Source organism: Mastigoproctus giganteus, chromosome 3 (assembly GCF_048544385.1).
Source record: "Mastigoproctus giganteus isolate SK-2022 chromosome 3, ASM4854438v1, whole genome shotgun sequence".
NCBI classification, from domain to species: Eukaryota; Metazoa; Arthropoda; class Arachnida; order Uropygi; family Thelyphonidae; genus Mastigoproctus; species Mastigoproctus giganteus.
This window is the reverse complement of record NC_143577.1, coordinates 34988296-35012978: the sequence shown is the minus strand read 5'-3', so window position 1 is coordinate 35012978 and position 24683 is coordinate 34988296. Positions and strand designations below refer to the sequence as shown.

Here is a 24683-nt window from a genome sequence, read left to right as displayed (position 1 = left end):
TACAACAGTTTTTCATGTAGAATAGTAAAAAACACTTTACTGAAACCTAAGTATAAGATGTGAAAATTATTCTTTATTTCTAGTTTGTTTGTAATGACCTTGTAGTAGCTAGTCAGATTGTTCAGGCATGATCTGCTCTTAACAGATTTATGTGCTGTGATTGCCTTATGACCCTGTTCCAATCAAGATGATCTTGCATTATACGTGGGCTGTGTTAGGGTAACTAAGAATAAGAATAGGTGCATGTATACTTGCATATACACCAATGCTAGAAGTATAGTAAATAAATTTGATGAATTTGAAGTGCTGGTCAAGACATCAAAGCGGATATTGTTGGGATATCAGAGACGTGGTGTCACACAGATATTAAGAATGCAGAATTGGAATTTGGGAAGTACAATGTGTACAGAAAGGGTAGACAGGATAGGAAGGGAGAATGGGGGTATGCTGTTAATTAAGAAAAATATAAAATCTAAGGAAGCGCATCCAGTTGACATAGTTAAGTCAGTTTGCTGTAATCTAAGTACTGAGAAAGCAAAAATAAGAGTAGGAGTGTGTTATAGGCCTAATGACTCAAATGAGCACAATGAACAATTGTACAGAGAAATAGTGGGCTAGTAAATCAGAATGTCTTATAATGGGGGATTTTAACTTCCCAAATATTGACTGGAACTTGTGGGTTGGTCATTCGTACACTTGCAAGACTTTTGTGGATTTATTGGATGAATGTTTTCTGCAGCAGCATGTTTGAGAGGCAACCAGAGAGGGTAATACTCTTAATCTGGTTATCAGCAGGGATCATTCTTGTATTAAGAATTTACAGATAAAGGAACCACTAGGTGTAATTGATCACAGTGTACTGATGTGGGATTTACTTAAAAATATAATTACCATCACGGATAAAGGAAAGGGTTTTTGCTTCCATAAAGGTGACCACAGTGGTCTCAGACAGCTTTTTAATTCTGTACAATGGGACCAACTGATGATGTTACCAACAGCAAATTCTAAGTGGCAAGCATTCAAGGAATTAATTGTGGAAGCTACTAGACTTTTAATACCAATTAAGAAATATTGTTCAGGGTTTAGGCCTAAATGGTTGTCAAATGAACTAATGAGACTCGTGGCAGAGAAGAAAAATACATGGGATGCATATTAATTACTAGGCAACACAGAAGTCTATGGCAGATATAAGCTAGTCTATAATCAGGTCACTAAGATCAGGTCACTAGTCTATAATCAGATGCTAAGAAATACAGCAAGGATTATCTTTACTTATATAAACTCTAAACGGAAGAGGATGAATCAGATTGGTCCACTTGATATTGATGGTTTGACTGTTGCTGATCCTGCTCAGATAGCAAACAAATGAGTATTTTGCATCTACATTCACACATGAGGAGTTATTAAGGAAGGAAAATGCCAGAAGGTTATCACATTGTAACAGGGTGCTTAATGATTTTGTAATAACTGAGAGCAAAGAGGAGAAGGTAAACATAAGAAAGGCACCTAGGGTGGATGGGATCTATCCAGTTATATTAAAGGAGGTAGCAAAGGAACTAAGCAAACCCTTAGCTATAATTATGAGAGCATCCTTGGACTCAGGGGAAGTCCCCACGGACTGGAAATGTGCAAAGGTATCCCCAATTCACAAAGGAGGATCGAAGGGTGACGTTAGTAATTATAGACCAGTTAATTTAACTTCTCTTCCGGATAAAATAATGGAGTCACTGGTTAAAGATGCATTGCAGGATCATCTAGATGAGACTGCAGCAATAATTCAGACACAGCATGGGTTTGTTAAGGGAAAATCTTGTCTGACAAATTTTATTGGATACTGTGATGTGGTTACAAAGGAACTGGATGCAAAAAATAATTTTGATGTCATATACTTGGATTTCAGGAAAGCTTTTGACACTGTTGCGCATGGAAGACTACTGTACAAATTGTAGCAGAAAGGTATTAAGGGTAAGTTGCTACAATGGATAAAAGGGTGGTTGACTGGGAGAAGACAGAGGGTGGTAATCAATGGATGCTGCTCTTTGTGGAGTAATGTTATTAGTGGTTTCCCATAGGGTTTGGTATTGGGCCCACTGTTGTTTTGTATATTTATCAATGATAGTGATGAAGGTATATCAGGCTTAGTGTCAAAGTTTGCAGATGATACAAAGATTGGCATTACTGACAGTAATGGCAGTGTCCTACTGCAACAGATCTAGAAAATTTGGGTAGATGGGCTGAGAAGTGGCAGTTGAAGTTTAACATCGACAAATACAAAGTACTGCATATGGGTAGAAGTAACCCCAGAGGAATGTACCAACTGTGTGGTACTTAGGGTGGTAGAAAATGACAAAAGAACTGGGAGTAATTGTGCAGTCAGATATGAAGTTTTCTGAGCAATTCAGACAGGCTGCAAGAGCAGGTTATGGGGGTTTTGTCAATGATATACAGTAATTTTGCTATCAGGGAAAAGGAATTGATTATCCCTTTGTATAAGGCAATGGTCAGGCCATGCCTTGAGTACTGCGTACAGGTCTGGAGGCCTCATTTTAGGAAGGATGTAGATTTGCTTGAGTGTGTACAGAGAAGGGCAGCAAGACTGGTGAGGGGAATGAAGGGATCCTCTTACCAAGAGAGGCTTGAGTTCTGCAAATTGCAGCGGCTGGAGGCTGTGCACCTGCAAGGTGATCTGATTGAGATATATAAGGCCTTGAATGGGTTGAGAATGCCGAATTCTGATGGGATTCTTCCGCTTGCTTAGATTACGTACCCAAGGGGGCATAAATTTAAATTGAGGAAAGACTGTTGTAGAATAGATGTGCTGAAATTTGCCTTTAGCCAGGGGGTGGTTAATTGCTGGAACAAACTTCCATCTGTTGTTGTGGAAGTTGATAGCTTAACTAAATTCAAGGGGGAACTGGACAAACTTTTAAAGGGAATGGTTGGGGAAATTTTTTTTTTGGCTGATGCTACATAAACTCATAAGCTTGCTCTCTTGTGTCACATGCCTCTATTACAATTAGTACTATATTATTTATCTTGCATTATACATATATTTAGTTTATTGTGTGTTCTTCTTATTAATTATATTGTCATAAGTAAGTTTTGCTGAAAATAAGAGAATTAAAGAAGTAAAGTGTAAAAGGTAGGGTTAAGAATGATTATGGAAAACTAAAATAATGCAAGATTTGAAGAAGAGTTTGAGAAGCATGATATTGATTTGTAATGAAATATACCGAAAGGAAATAAAAGTCAACACAGTAGTAGAAGAAGTTAACAGAATATCAATATTTGAACCAGTACATCACAGTAGAACTAGGAAAGAAGGATGACATTCAAATGAGAATTATAATGTTATGAGGAATTGTCAGAAAGCATAATAAAAAATTCTTAGAAGTAGAACTTCGCCAAGTACTCCAAAAAAGGAAGATTTTAGGTAAGTGTATTTTTTCTGCAATAATATACAGTTCAGAAACTTGGGGATTGACTGTGATACAGTAAAAGTACTAATAACTAAAATTAATTACTAAAATAAACTATTAGTAAATAAAATTACTAAAAATGGAGAGGTTAATATTGGAAATTACATTTTAAGTAGTGTTTTTTAAACTTTTCATTAACATGTGCCCTTTTGAATCCAAACAGTTTTCAAGTCACATCTATGTCACTTAAATTGTTCTCCTTAAATGTGAAAAATAAGGAGCTTGAGGATAATAAAATATTAATGTAGTAATATTAATAAAAATAGAAATTTTAATTCTGTAAACATTTTCTTCTTCCTTACTCAAATTTTACACAAATTTTAAATCAGTGAAATTTTATAAAACAATTCAAGTGATTTTAGATATCTCTTAAGAAAGGTAGCACAAAAAATAAACTAAGTTGTAGGAAATAAAAATGCTTTAAATACAATAATAACAAATGAACAGTTAAGTAATAGTAACAATGAAAGAGTTTTTCTTTTTATGTCAGAATAGTTGGACATTATTATTATTATTATTATAGGGGCTTAGAGGGAACAGGTATTCTGTGTGTTATCAGACACAGTCTAAAACACTGATGGATCCAATATCTTTCTATTACAGAAGATTTAGCAGAAGTCCGGTTGGCCTGCCTCCCTAAAATCCACTCATGCACACCTTCTCGATGATAAGCCCTGTTATGTCACTTAGGTGGCAACGAACGTGTAGCGTGGTTCTCTTCAAAACGCCTGGTCAGCATATGACAGCATGGCAAAACAAATGGCCCTCAGTCCCCAGCAGCTTTCACCCCCCCCCCCTCTTACGGCAGCGAGAGGATCAGAGTGAAAGCAGAGGGTGCTAAGAATCTCTGGGTACGACCAGGCTGCCATGCATGGAAACTGAACTTGGCCTGTTACAACGTAAGATCGCTCATCGGTGAAGACAGGATATTAGAGCTGGAAAAGGAATTAGAAAATGTGAATTGGAATATAATTGGTTTGGCTGAAATAAGAAGAAGAAATGAATCACTTATAAGTTTATCAAGTGGAAATCTGCTGTACATCTTTGGAAACAGTGAAAGGAGTGAAGGTGGAGTTGGGTTTCTGGTCCATAAAGATTTAAAAAACAACATTTTGGAATTCAAAAGTACGTCACCAAGGGTGTCAAGACTAATAATACTCAAGATTTCTAAGAGGTACAAGCTAAAGGTTATAATGATTTATGCACCAACATCGAGCCATGATGATGAAGAGGTTGAAGAAATGTACACCGAAATCGAGTCTTCTAGATGAGCAGAAAACCCACTACACTATTATTATGGGGGACTTCAATGCTAAGGTTGGAAAAAGACAAAACAGCACAGAAAGGGGAACTATAGGAAATTTTGGAATTGGTGAAAGAGATGAAAGAGGTGAAAGACTTGTGGAATTTGCAGGATCTCAAGGATTGTCAGTAATGAACACTTTTTTCAAGAAAAGGGTGAACAGAAAGTGGACATGGAAGAGTCCAAATGGATTAACAACTAATGAAATCGACTTCATCTTCACTAACAGAAGATATATCGTGAATGATGTTACTGTCCTGAATAAGGTAAATGTTGGAAGTGATCACAGAATGGTAAGATGTACACCTGATATAGATGTAGGAAAGGAAAGGAAAAAACTGACTCGAGTAAATAATACAAAGGTCTCTGAAATAACAGAAGAGGAGTAAAAGCAGTATGTACTGGAACTTAAGAACAAGTTTGAGCTTCTGCAGACTGCTCAGGACCAAGATATCGACGAAGAACATTACAACTTTCTGAAAGTGATAAAGCCCAAGAAACCTATAGGGAAAAAGAAATCCAAAGAAGAAAAAAATAGTCAAGAAACACTTGTTATGATGAACCGAAGGCGACAAATGAAGAGCAAGATAAACACTGACAAGGAGAAAATTGAGTATACTGAGTTATGCAAAGCCATTAGAAAGAGACTCAGAGAGGACATAAGAAGATTTAACACAAGAAAAGTAGAACAAGCATTAAGGGAAAACAAAGGACTTAAATCAGCAGCCATGAGCAGTAATAGAGAAAGACAAATGATACTAAACTGAAGAATAGCGATGAGGTACTTATAAATATCAGAGAGGGCATAATTCATATAGCAGAAGACTACTATAGAGAATTATACAAGGAGCGAGGGAATGATGCCAGCAGTGGGGAAGATGGATCGCAAATTAGCAACACATACCCGATATTCTTCCTGGTGAGGTAGAACATGCGTTGGAAGAAAATGAAGTATCAAAAAGCCCCGGGGGAAGATGAAGTTACTGTACAGTTGTTAAAATTGAGAGGAAGAGACATAACACAAAAACTGACAAGGCTCTTCACAAAATGCATTAGAAAAGGTGTGACGCCTAAGCAGTGGAATAATGCAATCATAGTTTTGCTGTATAAGAATGGAGATAAATCAGAAATTGGAAATTATAGACCAATTAGCTTGTTATCCCACATCTACAAGTTGTTCACAAGGGTCATTACTAACAGATTAGAAAGAATACTTGACGAGAATCAACCGAAAGAGCAAGCTGGCTTTAGGACAGGATTCTCAACTATGGATCAACTTCACGTAATATCACAGCTAATGGAGAAAGCAAATGAATATAAAACACCATTATGCCTGGCATTTGTGGATTATGAAAAAGCATTTGACTCCATACAGCATAAGGCAATGTTTCGGGCACTGGAAAGACAAGGCATAGATACCCCACATATTATGATTTTGAAGAAAATATATGAGAGTGCTACCTCCTTTATTAGACTAGACAAAGACAGTAGGAAATTTAAAATCGAGAAAGGAGTTCGACAAGGAGACACAATATCTCCGAAGCTGTTTACTGCTGCCCTTGAGGAAGCTTTCAGAAGATTAGACTGGTCGCAGAAAGGAGTCAATGTGAATGGGGAGTACCTAAACCATTTACGATTTGCAGATGACATTGTGGTCATAAGCCACGATCCCAAAGAATTAGAGGAAAATCTTAATCAGTTATGCACAGTTAGTAAGAATTTTGGACTAAAGATGAATATGGCTAAAACAAAAGTAATGATATACTCCACACCTTTTGTGTGGAGTATGACTGCACACAAAAGGTGGAGTCATACTTATCTGGGACAAGTTATTAGCTCTAATAATGATGAATGGCTGGAAGTCAAGAGAAGAATAAATTTTGGATGGATAGCATTCACGAAATATAGTCACATACTGAAGAGCAATATCGCAGTTTGTCTGAAACGTAAAATAAAGAACCAATGTATACTCCCCACCATGACTTATGGAAGTGACACTTGGGAACTCACCAAAAGAATGGAAGAGAAGCTGAGAACTACACAGTGAAGAATGGAATGAATTATATTGGGAATCACACTGTTAGATAAGAAGAGAAACACATGAATTAGGCAGCAAACTCAAGTAAAGGACATTCTTATCAAAACTAAAGAACTAAAATGGTCTTGGGCAGGACACATAGCTTGAAGACATGATGACAGATGGACTAAGAAAATAACAGAATAGTACCCAAGAGGAGCTAGAAGAAAACCTGGAAGACAATGGCGGAGATGGATAGATGAAATTCATGAGTTGGTGGGTAGTAAATGGATGGCCATTGCACAAAACAGAAGGAACTGGAAAGTTGCTGGAGAGGCCTTCATCCTGCAGTGGATTGAAAATAAAATGGCTGATGATGATGATTATTATTATTATTATTATTATTATTAGCTATATAGTACAAGGAAGCCTGAGGTTTATGCTGTACATAGGCGAGAGAGAGAGAGAGAGAGTCAGAAGTATTAGTATTAGTAGAGGCACATGATGCAAGAAAGCAAGCTTATGCAGCATCAGCCAAAAAAAAAAAAAAAAAAACTTCCACTTCACCCCTCCGTTCGTTCAAAATACCTGTCCAACTGAGCCTTAAATTTATTTAGGCTATCAACTTCCACAACAAGGGATGGAAGTCTGTTCCACCAACCAACTACCCGCTGGCTAAAGGCAAATTTCCGCACATCTCTCCTACATCTGTCTTTCCTCAATTTGCATTTATGCCCTCTCAGATGATTATTCTGAGCAAGAGGAAGGATCCCATCAGCATTGAGCATGCTCAAACTATTTAAGGCTTTATACACCTCTATCAGATCACCTCGCCGGTGCCTAGTCTCCAGACACTGTAATTTGCAAAACTTAAGCCTTTCTTCGTAAGAGCATCCCTTTGTTCCATTCACTAATCTTGTTGCCATTCTCTGTACTTGTTCCAGCAGCTCTACATCCTTCTTGAAATTAGGCCTCCAGACCTGTATACAGTACTCTAGGTGTGGCCTGACCATTGCCTTATACAAGGGAATAATCACATCCTTATCCCTGCTGGAAAAATTCCTGTATATCATTGACAATACACCATGAGCTTCTCTTGTAGCCCATCTGCACTGCTCAGAGAACCTTCATATCTTCCTGCACAATTACCCTCAGGTCCTTTTCATTCTCTACCACTGTCAGTGTAGTACCACAGAGTTGATACATTGCTCTGGGGTTACTGTTTCCTATATGTAGCACTTTACATTTGTCAATGTTAAACTTCATTTGCCACTTCTCAGCCCATCGGCGCCTCCGTAGCCAGGTGGGCAGGAGCAGCAGTGCGTAGCACATGCTTCTTGATTAGACCGGGGTTCGAGCCCGTGAGCCATCAAATACGGAGGATGCGGAAAGGTCAGGGAATGACCACCGCATATCCCCGGAGCAATATGGCCTTCGTTGCTAATGCTCCTAAAAACCAAACAACAACAGCAACAACTCAGCCTGTCTGCTCAACCTTTCCAGATCCTGTTGCAGCAGCATAGCATCAGTAGTGTCCTTAACAACCCTGCTAACCTTTGTATCGTCTGCAAACTTGGACATTAAGCTTGATATACCATCATCAATATTATTTATAAATACAGAAAACAATAATGGACCCAATACTGAACCCTGAGGGACTCCACTAATAACATTAGTCCACGATGAGCAGTGTCCATTGATTACCACTCTCTGTCTTCTCCTCCTCAACCACCCCTTTATCCCTAGCAGCATATCCATACTTTATCCCTAGCAGTATATCCTTACTTTATCCATAGTAAAAGGGAATCACCAAGATAGAGAGAAGAATGATGATATCCAGCTCAGGACGCTGGATGTGCCAAGCCCATACTCACCAGATGTGAGCCCCTGGGAGCATGGATCCATGGATTATTTCTACATTAAACGTATTTGTTACTGTTCATGCATTAAAATACTTTTCTTGACATGGAAATTACATGTTAATACATATAATGATGGAATTTGCAGTAATAAAAAAAAAAAAAAACTTGTTTATACTCCAGCACGACCACCAGGTCAGTGGAGTTTACAATAAATCAATCAATACAAATGTTAATCGTATTTAGCAATCACGAGCTTGAACCCTGGTCCATTCAAAGAGCATATGCTACTGCACTCGCGCTTCTGACCACTCGGCTACTGATAAAAAAATAAAAATTCTTATTTTTTTAACTTATTTTTATATATTTTAACTTGGCCTTAGTTGAAGTTATTATGTGTTATTTTAAAAGTTATTACCATTCCTAATATTCAAACTTATCATATTTAATGCAGAGTATGTCAGATTCTGAATTGCATATTTTCTTCTTGATTTGTGCATCTATCTAAATATAATTTAACCCTATCACATTAAATATAATAGCTTTTTTATTACAGTAATTTAATTTTGACATGGTTTTATCTAAAAAATATACCTGCTGAACTTGTTGTGACTGAAAACATCTACTATGTTTGCAGTTACATTAGGTGAAGCAGGTCTTTTTTTTTTTTTTTTAATAGTCATATTTTAGAAACGTCCGCAACAGAAAAGGAATTTTTGGAGCAGCTGTATGTTTTGGATCACAAAATATCCTTTGTTAAAGAGCAGTCTTTTAAAGATGCTCGTTCCTGCCATGATGTGAAGGATATCCTGGAGAAATTAAAGATTAAGGTAAATTATATTTGAAAGATTTATAATTTTACATATCCTATAATAGAAATATCTTAATAGATATAAGAATAAGACAATTTTGGTGTAATAGAATCTCTTTATTTAAAAAAAAAAAATTGTCAGTGGTGTTAGATAGCTGCCTTAAATTTTTAAAAAAATTATAATAAAATTTAGTTGATTCTAACCTGTAGCAATTGACCAAGCAATTTAGAGAGGAATAATTATCATGATAGTGTAAAAAAAAAAAAAAAAAAAAAAAAAAAAAAAAAGCTTTTAAAGTCAGGAATATGATTCTTCCTGACTTGAACAAAATTCTCACAGACACTGGCTAAACAAAACTAGAGGTTTCTTGATTGGACAGGATAGTGGGGATCTTTACTTAATAATAATGCAAAGTTCTCATATCATTAATAACAAAATATAACCCCAGGGATTCACATCTGGTGATTATGGGCTTGGCACACCTAGGGTCCTGAGCTGGATATCATCATTCTTCTCTTTCTTGGTGATTCCCTTCTACTTCTGACTCTCTCTCTCTCTCTCTCTCTCTCTCTCTCTCTCTCAGGGTAACTCGGAAATTTTTTTTGGCTGGTGCAACATAAGCCTCAGGCTTCCTTGCACTATATGTCTAGTAATAATAATAATAAAACTAAGGCTCTTAACACTCAGATGGGAAGTGTTAGTAAACTCAACTTTTAGTGAAGATCCATCATTTGACAGCCTCCAGGTCAATTGGCCTGCCTAAACATGTTGTCTGCAGTTCATAATACATTTTGGAACGAGAACCACTAACTTAAAGAAAAGCTGAATGGCTGTCAATTCTATCTGAGATGAAAGATGTTACAGAAATATTGCAGTTTCCAGAATATTTCTATACACAGTTTTTCTATACAATCTTTCTATACATAAAGCAGGACTAGACTGGTCACACAACAGAATAAATATATTAATGGCTTTGGAGAGTATTTTAAAAATAATAATACAGTTAAAGCTCTTTTGTAGTGAACGTCCCCCAGGGAAACAGAAAAATGGTCATTATGTCAAAAGGACGATATATGAATAGTTCATGAAATTGATAAAAGAACATAGAAAAGTTTGAATATTTAATGTAATTCTACAAATACAATAATTGTATAATCTAATTCAGAATACATACTACATTATTAAAATGAAGATCATAAAATTTGAATTGATTGTACAGCATAGTAAGATTAATTTGTAAATTATGCATGTAAAGTAATTACTGCACACAGTAGTATGTACCATGTGTACAGTATCTGTGTATATGTGTACATACGTGTATATATATATATGGTGCCTCCATAGCCAGGTGGGCAGGAGCAGCAGTGTGTAGCACACGCTTCTTGATTAGACCAGGGTTCGAGCCTGTGACCACCAAATACAGAGGATGCGGAAAGGTCAGGGAATGACCACTGCATATCCCCCAGAGCAATATGGCCTTAGTTGCTAATGCTCCTAAAAACCAAATAACAACAACAACAACGTGTATATATATCAAGGCCTAACCACAGATAAGGTAATTGGTTTCAGATTTTAAAATAATCTATCAAAATGTGCTGTTTCAGTAGCGGAACACCTTTTAAAAGAGAATAATGAAGTAACACGATTGGGTTAAATCAGTTTCAGGGTTATGCTGCACTTGGAAAAAAAAAATGACATCAAAATTGCTAGCTTGGGGGGATTCACAGACTAAAAGATTAACAGTAGCTGCAGGCAAAGGCAAAGTGATTCTTGCACTGCTTCTATTGTAATGAGCAGCAGCCTAGAGAGCAAGTTGCTGGGGATTTCAAGAGCTGCTGGGAGTTATCATGGAACAAGTAAATACATGGGCTGTCTTAGGATAACTAAGAGTAAGAACAGGTGCATGTATAACAGTGTACTTGCATGTATACCAGTGCTAGAAGTACAGTAAATAAATTTGATGAATTTGAAGTGCTGATCAAGACATCAAAGGCAGATATTGTTGGATATATTAGAGAAATGGTTTCACACAGATATAAGCAGTGCAGAATTGAAATTTGGGGAGTATAATGTGTACAGAAAGGATAGACAGGGTAGGAAAGGAGGAGGGGTTATGTTGTTAGTTAAGAAACACATAAAATCTAAGGAAGTGCATCCAGTTGACATGGGTGGACAGTGCAATGTTGAGTCTGTTTGGTGTGATATAAACACTGGGATTGGGGAAAATGAGTGTAGGAGTGTGTTATAGGCGTAATGACTCAGATGAGTACAACAAACAGTTGTACAGAGAAATAGTGTGTGCCAATAAATCAGAATGTCTAGTAATGGGGAATTTTAACTTTCAGATATTCACTGGAGCTTGTAGGTTGGTCATTTGCATGCTAGCAAGACGTTTGTGGATTTATTGGAGGATTGTTTTCTACAGCAACATGTTCGAGGGGCAACCAGAGGGAGCAATACTCTTGATCTGATTATCAGCAGTGATTATTAATGCATTAAGAATTTGCAGATAAAGGAACTACTAGGTGACAGTTGTCACAGCGTACTGATTTGGAATTTACATAAGATGTAACTACCATCAAGGGTAAAGGGAAGGGTTTTTGTTTTCGTAAAGATGACTACAGTGGTCTCAGACAGTTTTTAAATTCTATACAGTGGGATGAACTGATGATGTTACCAATGGTGAATTCTAAATGGAAAGCCTTCAGGGACTTAATCTTGAAGGCTACTAGGCTTTTCATACCAACTAAGAAATACTGTTCAAGGTTCAGGCCTAAATGGGAAGCATTCAAAGAATTTATCTTGGAAGCTACTAGGCTTTTCATACCAACTAAGAAATATTGTTCAAGGTTTAGGCCTAAATGGATGTCAGATGAACTAATGAGACATATGGCAGAGAAGAAAAATGCATGGGATACATATAAATTAATGTATTTAGACTAAGGCGCATTTAGGGCTAAAGCCTCAAGCTGCGAACAAATTTAGACTATGTATATAAAGTGCTTAGCATCATAATACACAGCCATTTCTGAATAAACAGAAAATTTTTAAGGTGGCATCGTTTTAGGTTATATCTCATATTGTGAATACCTTCACAACGAGTTGCCATGATATTGCACTACTTCGAATAAGTAACGCTTCACCTAAGGTGAAGACTAATGTTACTTATTCTCAGATAGGTACCACCACCCAGACAGCACTGTTTCAGGGCTATTTGGCCCTTCTTCAGTGAGTGGGTAGGTACCCAAGTGATGCAATGATGGCGAAAACAGTTATGAAGTATAACTCCACAATACGAGAGATGCCTGATGGTGTATGATGTATTTAGACTAAGGCGCATTTAGGGCTAAAGCCTCAAGCTGCGAACAAATTTAGACTATGTATATAAAGTGCTTAGCATCATAATACACAGCCATTTCTGAATAAACAGAAAATTTTTAAGGTGGCATCGTTTTAGGTTATATCTCATATTGTGAATACCTTCACAACGAGTTGGCAACTCGTTGTGAAGGTATTCACAATGAGTTGGCAACTCGTTGTGAAGGTATTCACAATATGAGATATAACCTAAAACGATGCCACCTTAAAAATTTTCTGTTTATTCAGAAATGGCTGTGTATTATGATGCTAAGCACTTTATATACATAGTCTAAATTTGTTCGCAGCTTGAGGCTTTAGCCCTAAATGCGCCTTAGTCTAAATACATCATACACCATCAGGCATCTCTCGTATTGTGGAGTTATACTTCATAACTGTTTTCGCCATCATTGCATCACTTGGGTACCTACCCACTCACTGAAGAAGGGCCAAATAGCCCTGAAACAGTGCTGTCTGGGTGGTGGTACCTATCTGAGAATAAGTAACATTAGTCTTCTCCTTAGGTGAAGCGTTACTTATTCGAAGTAGTGCAATATCATGGCAACTCGTTGTGAAGGTATTCACAATATGAGATATAACCTAAAACGATGCCACCTTAAAAATTTTCTGTTTATTCAGAAATGGCTGTGTATTATGATGCTAAGCACTTTATATACATAGTCTAAATTTGTTCGCAGCTTGAGGCTTTAGCCCTAAATGCGCCTTAGTCTAAATACATCATACACCATCAGGCATCTCTCGTATTGTGGAGTTATACTTCATAACTGTTTTCGCCATCATTGCATCACTTGGGTACCTACCCACTCACTGAAGAAGGGCCAAATAGCCCTGAAACAGTGCTGTCTGGGTGGTGGTACCTATCTGAGAATAAGTAACATTAGTCTTCTCCTTAGGTGAAGCGTTACTTATTCGAAGTAGTGCAATATCATGGCAACTCGTTGTGAAGGTATTCACAATATGAGATATAACCTAAAACGATGCCACCTTAAAAATTTTCTGTTTATTCAGAAATGGCTGTGTATTATGATGCTAAGCACTTTATATACATAGTCTAAATTTGTTCGCAGCTTGAGGCTTTAGCCCTAAATGCGCCTTAGTCTAAATACATCATACACCATCAGGCATCTCTCGTATTGTGGAGTTATACTTCATAACTGTTTTCGCCATCATTGCATCACTTGGGTACCTACCCACTCACTGAAGAAGGGCCAAATAGCCCTGAAACAGTGCTGTCTGGGTGGTGGTACCTATCTGAGAATAAGTAACATTAGTCTTCTCCTTAGGTGAAGCGTTACTTATTCGAAGTAGTGCAATATCATGGCAACTCGTTGTGAAGGTATTCACAATATGAGATATAACCTAAAACGATGCCACCTTAAAAATTTTCTGTTTATTCAGAAATGGCTGTGTATTATGATGCTAAGCACTTTATATACATATAAATTAATGGGTGACATGGAAGCTTATGATAGATATAAGCTGGTCTGTAACCAAGTCACAAAGGAAATTAGGCAGGCAAAGGCAGATTATGAGAAATCCTTGGCAAAGGATGCAAAGAAAAACAGAAAACAGTTCTTTACTTATGTAAACTCTAGAAGGAAAGGGATGAATCAGATTGGTCCACTGGATATTGATGGTTCAACTGTTGATGATCCTGCTCAGGTGGCTAACAAACTAAATGAGTATTTTGCATCTACATTCACACATGAGGAGTCTTTCAGGAAGGGAAATGCCAGAGGTGAAGTAAACTCTGGCAGTGAGCTAGATGATTTTGTAATAACTGAGAGGAAAGTGGAGGAGAAATTGTTGAGGATAAACATAAAAAAGGTACCCGGGGTGGATGGGATCTATCCAGTTATATTGAAGGAGACAGCAAAGGAAGTAAGCAAACCCTTAGCCATAATTATGAGAGCTTCTTTGGACTCAGGGGAGGTAACCCATAGACTGGAGATGTGCAAATGTGACCCCAATTCACAAAGGAGGATCAAAGGCTGTCACAAGTAATTATAGACCTGTGAGTTTAACTTCTGTTCCAGGAAAATTAATGGAGGCACTGGTTAAAGAAGCACTGCGGGATCCTCTAGACAAGACTTCAGTTATAGCTCGGACACAGCATGAGTTTGTTAAGGGGAGGTCGTCTGACCAATTTGATTGGATACCATGATGTGGTCACAAAGGAACTGGATGCAAAGAATAATTTTGATATCATATACTTGGATTTTAGAAAAGCTTTTGATACTGTTGCACATGGAAGACTACTGTACAAATTGGAGCAGTAGGTCATTAAGGGCAAATTGCTGTTATGGATAAAGGGATGTGCTGGGCCATTGTTGCTTTGTGTATTTATCAATGATATCGATGAAGGTATATCAGGCTTAATGTCCAAGTTTGCAGATGATACAAAGGTTGGCATTGTTGTTAATGTCAGTAAAGACAGTATGCTAATGCAACAGGATCTAGAAAAGTTAGGCAGATGGGCTGAGAAGTAGCACCTGAAGTTTAATATTGACAAATTCAAAGTACTGCATAATGGTAGCAGTTACCCAAGAGGAACATACCCACTGTGTGGTACTACAATCAGGGAGATGGAGAATGAAAAAGACTGGAGGGGGGGAGTAATTGTGCAGTCAGATATGAAGTTCTCTGAACAGTGCAGATGGGCTGCCAGAGAAGGTCATGGAGTTTTGGCAATGATGTATAGGAATTTTACTAGCATAGACAAGGAAATGATTATCCCTTTGTATAAGGTAATGGTCAGGCTACACCTTGAGTACTGCATACAGGTCTGGAGGCCTAATTTTAGGAAGATGTAGAGTTGCTAGAACGAGTACAGAGAAGGGCAACAAGATTGGTGAGAGGAACAAAGGGATCCTCTTAGCAAGAGAGGCTTAAGTTCTGCAAGTTGCAACATCTGGAGACTAGGCACTTGCAAGGTGATCTGATTGAGGTGTATAAGGCCTTGAATGGTTTAGACAGGCTTAATGCTGATGTGATACTTCCGCTTGCTCAGATTAAGAACCCGGGGGGACATAGATTCAAATTGAGGAAAGACAGTTGTAGAACAGATGTGTGGAAGTTTGCTTTTAGCGAGCGGGTAGTTGATTGCTGGAACAGACTTCCATCTGTTGTTGTGGAAGTTGATAGCTTAAATAAATTTAAGGCTGAACTAGACAAACGTTTGGAGTGACCGGATGGGTGAAATGGGAAGGTTTTATTTATTTATTTATTATTTTCTTTTTTGGTTGATACTGCATAAACTTGCTTTCTTGCATCATATGCCTCAATTAATGCAAATGCTAATTTCTTATCCTTGATAAGCCTCAACCTCTTTCTCATTGGTTCCTCTTCTTCACTATAAATTTCAAGTTCCATTACATCTGCAGTGAGTTCCTCTTGATTCATTCATATTCTGAAACATGCCCTGTTTGTATCCACTTCGGCATAGTTTTTAAAACATGTTTCCCTCTAAGTTTAAGTGATGATGCAATCCTTAAAAATTTCTTTGCTATTATCAGTCTGTTCTTCACATATAATAGAGGAAGAAGCATGCAAAGCTTAATTTGTTGCATTCAAGACAACAAATCCAGCTTAAAATTGTTTAAAGCAGTTAGTTATCACTTTTTCATCAGCCTCATACCTCAACCCATGCTGAAACATATAAATACATTACATACAGCACATTGTGTTTTGCTTTTAGGTCACCAGCAGAATTCTACTCATTTGAAGCTCATGATTAAGAAAGGTGCTTTTTTTTTTGCCTCCACATTTTTCACATTTAAATGTAAGCATTTTATCTAGTAGAAGCTTAAAATAAAAGGAAAAAAAGTCCAGTTTCACCAGAATCTAAGATATCATTCTGGTTGAATGTTAGCAGAACATTTTTTAAACAATCCTCCTTCCTGCACTTTTGCTGCACATTTTTTTTTTTTTTTTGAAAGACAGCTCGTTATGAGTCTTAAATTACTGGAATCACCCATCAGAAAACTTGAAATCTTTAATAATCAATCATCCAGTGCACAAAAGATTTAGCCTTAATTTTTAAAATATTTCTGTTTATGGGAATGTTTTTTGCATGCATTGTCATTAGCCATTCCAAGAGCACCTTTTCAAGATCCAGATGTTTACTTTTCATGCTTTGATCCTACCTGGTGCAGCAGATTTCTCTAAGCTTTCAATCTTTCAGAAAGGAAGTGTACTCTTAGGGATACCAAACTGTTTAATGCTGTTGGTCTTAGAATGTAAGCCATTATGCACAGTTGTAAAATCTTAATTTTATCTGTGTTTGGCAAAGCTACCCACTTCATAGGAGCCATATTATTGATAAAATATAGTCTATAGCTACTGTATAATGAAATTAACTTCAACTAGAAGTTAATTTCATTATACAAAGAAGTGATTTCTTAGGGTCAGCCTGCATGCTCATTATTAGTTTCAATAAAGTAGAATTCTTTCACTTTGATATGTGAATATTGTAATAAAAAAGGTGAAAAAATAAGATGTGCTGAAATTTTTGGATCAGTTAGAAAATTAGTTCATCTTTCATGTTCATTATAATGAATGTAAAATAGCATTATGTTTATGGGAAATCAGCTTAACATACCACAGAATGTTATAACCTGCTGGGGCATTAAAAAGAGGGTTTCTATAAAGAGCTTCTACTGTAATATGGTAGTTTTTTACTATGCATCTTGGTCTATTTTCATTGCTTTTGTTCTTGTACATTTGTGCTCCAAAAGAGTATAGTGGTTTTTGCCACTTTTCATTCATTTGGGGAAGTCCATGTTTGATTCCCATCTATGATTGGTGGATTTTCAAAAATATTCTTCAATCAAGGCTGTAGTTAGCTGATATCAGGCATAGTAAGTAGGGTTTTCTGCAGGTGAGTTATTCTGGTTTTTTCAACCTGTGAAAATACACTTGTACAGGCACAATATAGCCTAAGTTGCTGATGTGCCTAAACCCCAACAACACATCAATCTTTATACTTGTAGGTCACTCACTTTTTATTCTAAATGTGTGTTTGTGTAATTTACTTTGATCTCTCTCATAGTTTAATAAGAATATGATAGTTAGGTTATTTATTTGCCTTTGTTTTATTTTATCCAGGCTGTAACAAAGATCAGAGAATACTTGCTTCAAAAGATATATTCCTTTCGTAAACCAATGACTAATTATCAAGTTCCTCAGAATGCACTGCTTAAGTTTAAATTTTTCTATCAATTTCTTATGGCCCACGAAAGAGATGTTGCAAGAGAAATCAGAGATGAATATGTGGATACCATGAGCAAAATATTCTTTTCGTACTTCAAAAGTTACACCAGTCGCCTAATGAAATTGCAGGTAAATTACATAGATTTCTATTCTGTTCATTACATCTTGTACCTTTTAACATTTAACAGTGTGAAATTATAAAATCTTTTGTTGCTGTTTTTATTTAATGAATTGGTCAACAACAGCAGAGATCATATTTTACTGTGCACTGGCTGACAACAGAATATGTTTTTTATGAATACTTAATTTGTAAATTGTCTTCATTGTTGCCTTCAGCCTGTTGGTATAAACTATCATTATATTATGAAAAGGCACTTGGACTATTCTGTTTATATGTGTGATTGTGGCAAGCATATTTTCAGCTGCAGTGAATATTACAATCACATTGAATTTAATATAGTAAATTTAATGCTGACAACAAAACAAACTTAGTTATTCCCTAGCTTGCCTAGGTATGCACTACAGGCAGTTCCCACTTTACGAGTTCCCGGGTTTACGAGTTCTTTTTGTTCAAGTGTCAAGTATCAACAGAATCAAAAATATGAACATTAATTGCAATAAATAAATGCTAAACATTCATAAATATGGCATTTCAAACCACTTGCGTAGTTATACAATACGCTACTACTATGCGTGCGTTTGTTCGTTAGGGCAGACAATCACATCTCACTGACTCATAAAGCATAGAGCAGTTATATAGCACATAACATAAAGCAGTTACTATGCTGACATTATAAAGAGTGGTTGTGTTATTCTTCATTTTTGCTGTCTTTTGTTATTTCAGATTTATTCCCCTTATTAAGGGAGATAAATTTGAAGGGTGTTTGGAATAAAATCTATCCCCAGTTTATTGATAACTTTGAAGGATTTCAAGAACCAGTGGAGATCTTACAAAATGAAAGAGAAGTGGTCATTAATATTGCTAACCAATTGCAGCTTGAGGTTTCTACAACTGACTTCATTGATCTGCTTCAAGCACACAATGGAGAGCTCACAAATTAAGACTTCTTTGAAATGGCAAAATGTGAAGAAGCTGAGGAAGAAGAAGGTTTAACAGCTGAAACTCTTGCTTGTCTCTTCATGAAACTCCTGTTCATTCCTTCACTCTCAACGCATTTCAACACAGAAAAAGCAATTGAGATTTTCAAGCCACAAGATTCAAATTTTGAGTGCACTAAAAAAGTTGCTACAGATTTTAAAAAATGCTTATGCACGCTATCATGAAATTTTAAAGTAAAGAGAAGACCGTGTCTTGGAAAAAAAATGACTCTTGAAGCATTTCTGAAGAAGATGACTCCTTGTGCTTCCAACAAACCAACAAGTGCCGAACCAACAATGAGTGATAAACCATTAGCATTAGCATTAGTAGAGGCATATGATGCAAGAAAGCAAGCTTATTCAGCATCAGCCAAAAAAAAAGAAAAAAAAAAAAAAAAACAACCACTACTCCCATTTCACCCCTCAATTCGTTCGAAATACCTGTCCAGCTGAGCCTTAAATTTGTTTAGGCTATCAACTTCAACAACAAGCGATGGAAGTCTATTCCACAAACCAACTGCCCGCTGGCTAAAGGCGAATTTCCGCACATCTATCCGACATCCGTCCTTCCTCAATTTGAATTTATGCCCTCTCAGGTGATTATTCTGAGCAAGAGGAAGAATTCCATCGGCATTGAGCATGCTCAAGCCATTCAAAGCCTTGTACACCTCTATCAGATCACCTCGGCGATGCCTAGTCTCCAGGCTCTGTAATTTGCAAAACTTAAGCCTTTCTTCGTAAGAGCAACCCTTTGTTCCATTCACTAATCTTGTTGCCCTTCTCTGTACTCGTTCCAGCAGCTCTACATCCTTCTTGAAATGAGGCCTCCAGACCTGTATACAGTACTCAAGGTGTGAACAAGTGACAAGATACAGTACTCAAGGTGTGAACAAGTGAATCAACAAGTGACGAACCATCAATGATGATGAAGAAGAATAAACATTTTTTAACATTTGTATGACATAAATAATTTCTTTATTATTATAATTTACTTGATTTTAAAGGCTGTTTTTATTTCTTTGGATAAATAAATCATTGTTTAAGCTTAAACTATTGTTTTGTTGACCTTTACTTAACATTACTATGGTCAGATTTCATTGTTGAGAAGTAGCCCTTGTTTTGAACATTACCTCTATAGGAAATAATTTCCTGCTTTACGAGCATGTACTAGAAACAGATTAACTCATAAAGTCAAGAACTACCTGTACTTTTAAGTAGGAGTGGGGTAGGTTAGCTGTTGCAGTCTCAGGCATTAGAATCTGGGGCCCTATAGGCCTCCAGGTTCATTTCCCTACAGGGCCTCCAGCCTATACACCCTTGCTTGACAAAGCAAAATGGCATCACCAGAAGGTTAGTCTTTATTTAAAAGATGTTGCTGCCCTGACAGCCTGTTTATGTTATTTCCTTATCAGATAGCAAATTTTCTCAGTGAATATGAATAGTAAAGAAATTATCAAAAAAAGAGGCTGTTCATTGTGGGTTCCCATAACTTAGACTATTCTGTCCTATGGAATATATTTCATATATTCAGGGAGGTATCTCTGAAAATTTTTAAAAATCTTAGGATCTTTTCAAAAGAGAACATTCTAATTAAGCTGTGATATCCTCCCCTCCCCCACCTCACAAACTTTTTATGCTTTGTGTTATACAGACATTCAGTGTCTGCTTCCTTTACTTTACTACAGGTATTGATTTTGGTCTTGAACCTCTGATTCCATGATAATTCAGCCACTTTCCTCTAGATGAGTTAAGATACATATGGTATCCAGCCAACAACTGTTTATTGTTCAACCTCAAACTCACTGAAATAACTTATTCCATCTGTTTCCCCAACTTCCCTAAGTTAAATAGAGAGAGAGAGAGAGAGAGATAACACATACTGTGTTATTTACTGTGTCAAGCTCTATACTTCACATTATCTGTAAAAATCTGTAAATTTTGGGTTCAAATTCTGTTGAGGAATTCTTAAAGTTATTCCGGGTTTTTCAGCTCATATAACATGTAAATTGGCTCACAAATACACACTTATAAAGACAAAATGAATGCATCACCATCTTAGGCCATATTTGCTCCAGTGTATTATGTATATGTGTGTGTTCACAGGCTGATTTTGAATGTTATGTGAGTTGGAAAACCAACTCAGAATAACTCCTGGTGTGGGGGAACCTTACTCCCTTCATCTGAGTTTAGCTAATCCCTCCCTCCTCAAGATGTTTGAGTTAGTGTGAAGATATACTGAATGTGTGACATATATTCAGAGTTCAATCAAGAATATTGAACCCAATATTAAGAGCCAGCAGAATCATTTGGAAAAATGCATCAGAAAGTGATTGCATATATCAGTAAATATGGAAAATCTGTGAAAACTTGTAGAATCAATGCCAAGGAGGATTGCTTCTGTCATTGCCACTGATGGAGGATCAACTCACTATTAGTAGCTGCATATTCTATTTTGATAAGGCAGTGTATTCATAGATACTGCCAAAGCAGAGTTTTATCCAAACTTATTTTTCATATTTAAAAATAATCTTTTTTTTTTTTTTAGTTTCTAAATGGTAACAATTCATATTATGATTATGGGATGTTCTGTTTTATATATTTTTTTACTTGCTTACTTATTTACTTACTTGTGTGTGTGTGTGTGTGTGTGTGTGTGTGTGTGTGTGTGTGTGTGTGTGTGTGTGTGTGTGTGTGTGTGTGTGTGTGTGTGTGTGTGTGTGTGTGTGTGTGTGTGTGTGTCCATAATTCAGAATTTCGTTTAAAGATATGTGATTTCATTTTTATTTTTTATGTTGACAGATTATAGAGAAATTATAATAACATTGATAAATTGTTTATAGTAACATGCAGTTCACATTTTCAGTTTGAAGAAGTTCCAGATAAAGACGATCTTATGGGAGTTGAAGATACAGCCAAGAGGGATATCCTTTATTATATATTTTAAATATATAATAACTTTCTACACACCCACACCCACACACATACACATGTGCACTCGCGTGCACAGACAAGGAGTGTAGATGATATATTAAATAATTAAAATACTAAAATACAGTAATGACTTAAGTTGAATATCATTATCCTCAGTCTTGATGGTCACCATCAGTTAAATATTTTCATAATAAAACAGTGTTTTATTATGAAAATAATCCTTCCTGGATTATTATTTTCATAATAATCCAGGAAGCTAGGATTTTCTTCACAGTCACCTTTTTAATGTACAATTTTTCAAATTTTGCACTTTGTATTTAACAATGAAAAAAAAAATTAGGAATATCTTTATTTATCTAAGAATTTTAGAAAAGAAAAAAATTTGGACAAGATTTGCTATTAAGTTACAAAAATCTTCATCAACATGGTGTTCTACTATGAGTTCATTGATTTGACTCAGTTTTTAGTTAACTTTGATATGTAATTTTATTCATTTTTTTATTTGTCATTCATTGGCTGATTCATTTTCTTATTAGTCGGTTTGACAAGTCATTCTGTTCAGTAAAGACCTAAATAAGACTTCAAATATTAAAAAATCAACAGAAAATTTGCTTTTCCGTACTCACTTTTTCAAATTTTCCTTCAACATAACCTGACCTAACTAAATGTAATACAGTAATGGTTACCAGTTATGTTGGGAGACTTGCCTAAAGTTTATGATTCAAAAGTTTTATTTTGAATTTATATTCTTATTACATGAATCATTTTGTGGGCAAACAATGTAGCTTTGGAAATTCTGTGAGTATCACAGATAAAAATTGTTATATTTCAGTTAAGGGAAATTAATTAGCCAATAAATCTTTTTCTATTATTATCAGAATTGTTTTCCTTTACTTTCTTTATTGTATGGATGAATGCATCACTTTTTTTTTTCCCCCAGCTGTATACTTAGTGTGAGTAAAAGTTATTATAAAGGGTATCATCTGACTTTGTCATAACTTCAGGAGATGACTCCTGAAGTTCTCTGAGTGAAAAATGCTGGATCAACATGGGTCTGATTCTGGACAGTTGCAGAACTATGGGTATTTGAAATGTAACATCTGTATACATGCATGCAGTAGGCATGGATATTTGTGTGAGCCAGTGCTCCAGTAGCATGTGAGGTTGCAAACACTTCACTGTGTTGTAACAGAAGTAACTGTGAACATGCTGGTTTTCCAATGAGGAATGTGATTGTGCTACCATTGAGGTAAATCAGCAACAATTCCCACACCTAAGATACCAAGAACAGTGAGTGCTCATTAATATGTGCCAAGTTTGTAAGGAAGTGGCTCATTGTATAGTGTGTTGTTGGTAGCTGAATGTCCACTATAATGGGAATGGATGAGGAGGAACAACACATGGTTAAAACAATGCAATCAGTGTAACCAATCTACTCTACAATGTAATGCGATATTTTTCCCAATACCAAATTTGTTCGTGTCAAGCTACATTTCAAATACCCATTAGTCCATCAATAGGTATTAGAACTTTGAGAGTTTAACCCCATTGATATAACATTTTTCACTGAGAATGATCTCAGAATCACCCCCTGAAGTTATGACATAAAGTCACATGACATATTTATTGTATGATTCATATTGTTTTAAATAACATTCCATGAACATTTATTGATGTTCATGGAACATCTCACTGTTCATTAGAATATGCCAGGTGCTGTATAGTAAAAAGTTAAAGGTCTGCTCGATCATTGCTTGCAGAAGCAGGTAAACACAAGATAGTGTTTGTTTGTTTTTTTTTTTTTTTTGTGGGAGATGGAGCAGCAGAAGTATGGTTTTCTTGCACTCTTTGGTTAGTACTAATATTTAGTCACGCTTATCTATGTAGTACTGTTAGAAGTGACAATTTTTACCAGTGGAAGAAAATTTTAATTTAGGTATATGTTAGCTTCTCTTTCATATATGTATGTATGGGAGGGTTTCAAAGAAATGATTTGTATCCACCCAGAAGTAGTTCTGATGGAAGGTTGAAACAAGCATTGGGAGATCAAAATTGAGAGTAGGAGTGTGCTATAGGCCTAATGACTCTGATGAGTATAATAAGAAACTGTACGGGGAAATAGAGTGGGCCAGTAAATCAGAGAGTCTTATAATGGGGGATTTTAATTTCCCAGATATTGACTGGAATTTGGGGGCTGGTCACTCACACACTAGCAAGGCTTTTGGGGATTTATTGGATGATTGTTTTCTACATCAGCATGTTTGGGAGGCAACTAGAAGGAGTAATACTCTTGATTTGATTATCAGTAGTGATTCTTCATGCATTAAGAATCTGCAGATAAATGAACCACTAGGTGGCAGTGATCACAGCGTTCTAAAGTGGGATTTACTCAAAGAGGTAACTACCATTAGGGGTAAAGGGAAGGGGTATTGCTTTCGTAAAGGCGACTACGATGGACTGAGACAGTTTAAATTCTATACAGTGGGATCAATTGATGATGTTACCAACAGCAAATTCAAAATGGGAAGCATTCAAAGAACTTATCTTGGAAGCTACTAGGCTTTACATACCAACTAAGAAATATTGTTCAAGGTT

The 24683-nt window shown here is 36.3% G+C and overlaps 1 protein-coding gene across 5 annotated transcripts in view; it reads left to right on the top strand.

Moving 5' to 3' along the window:
* Vps52 (vacuolar protein sorting 52) overlaps positions 1 to 24683 on the top strand; it is a 106167-nt gene that overhangs the window by 36083 nt on the left and 45401 nt on the right. For all 5 annotated transcript variants that reach the window (XM_090370465.1, XM_090370466.1, XM_090370464.1 and 2 more), the window contains 3 exons: positions 9338 to 9488; positions 17955 to 18188; positions 22021 to 22078. In XM_090370465.1, the coding sequence (XP_090226591.1) occupies positions 9338 to 9488; positions 17955 to 18188; positions 22021 to 22078 (443 nt within the window). The remainder of the gene's footprint in view (positions 1 to 9337; positions 9489 to 17954; positions 18189 to 22020; positions 22079 to 24683) is intronic.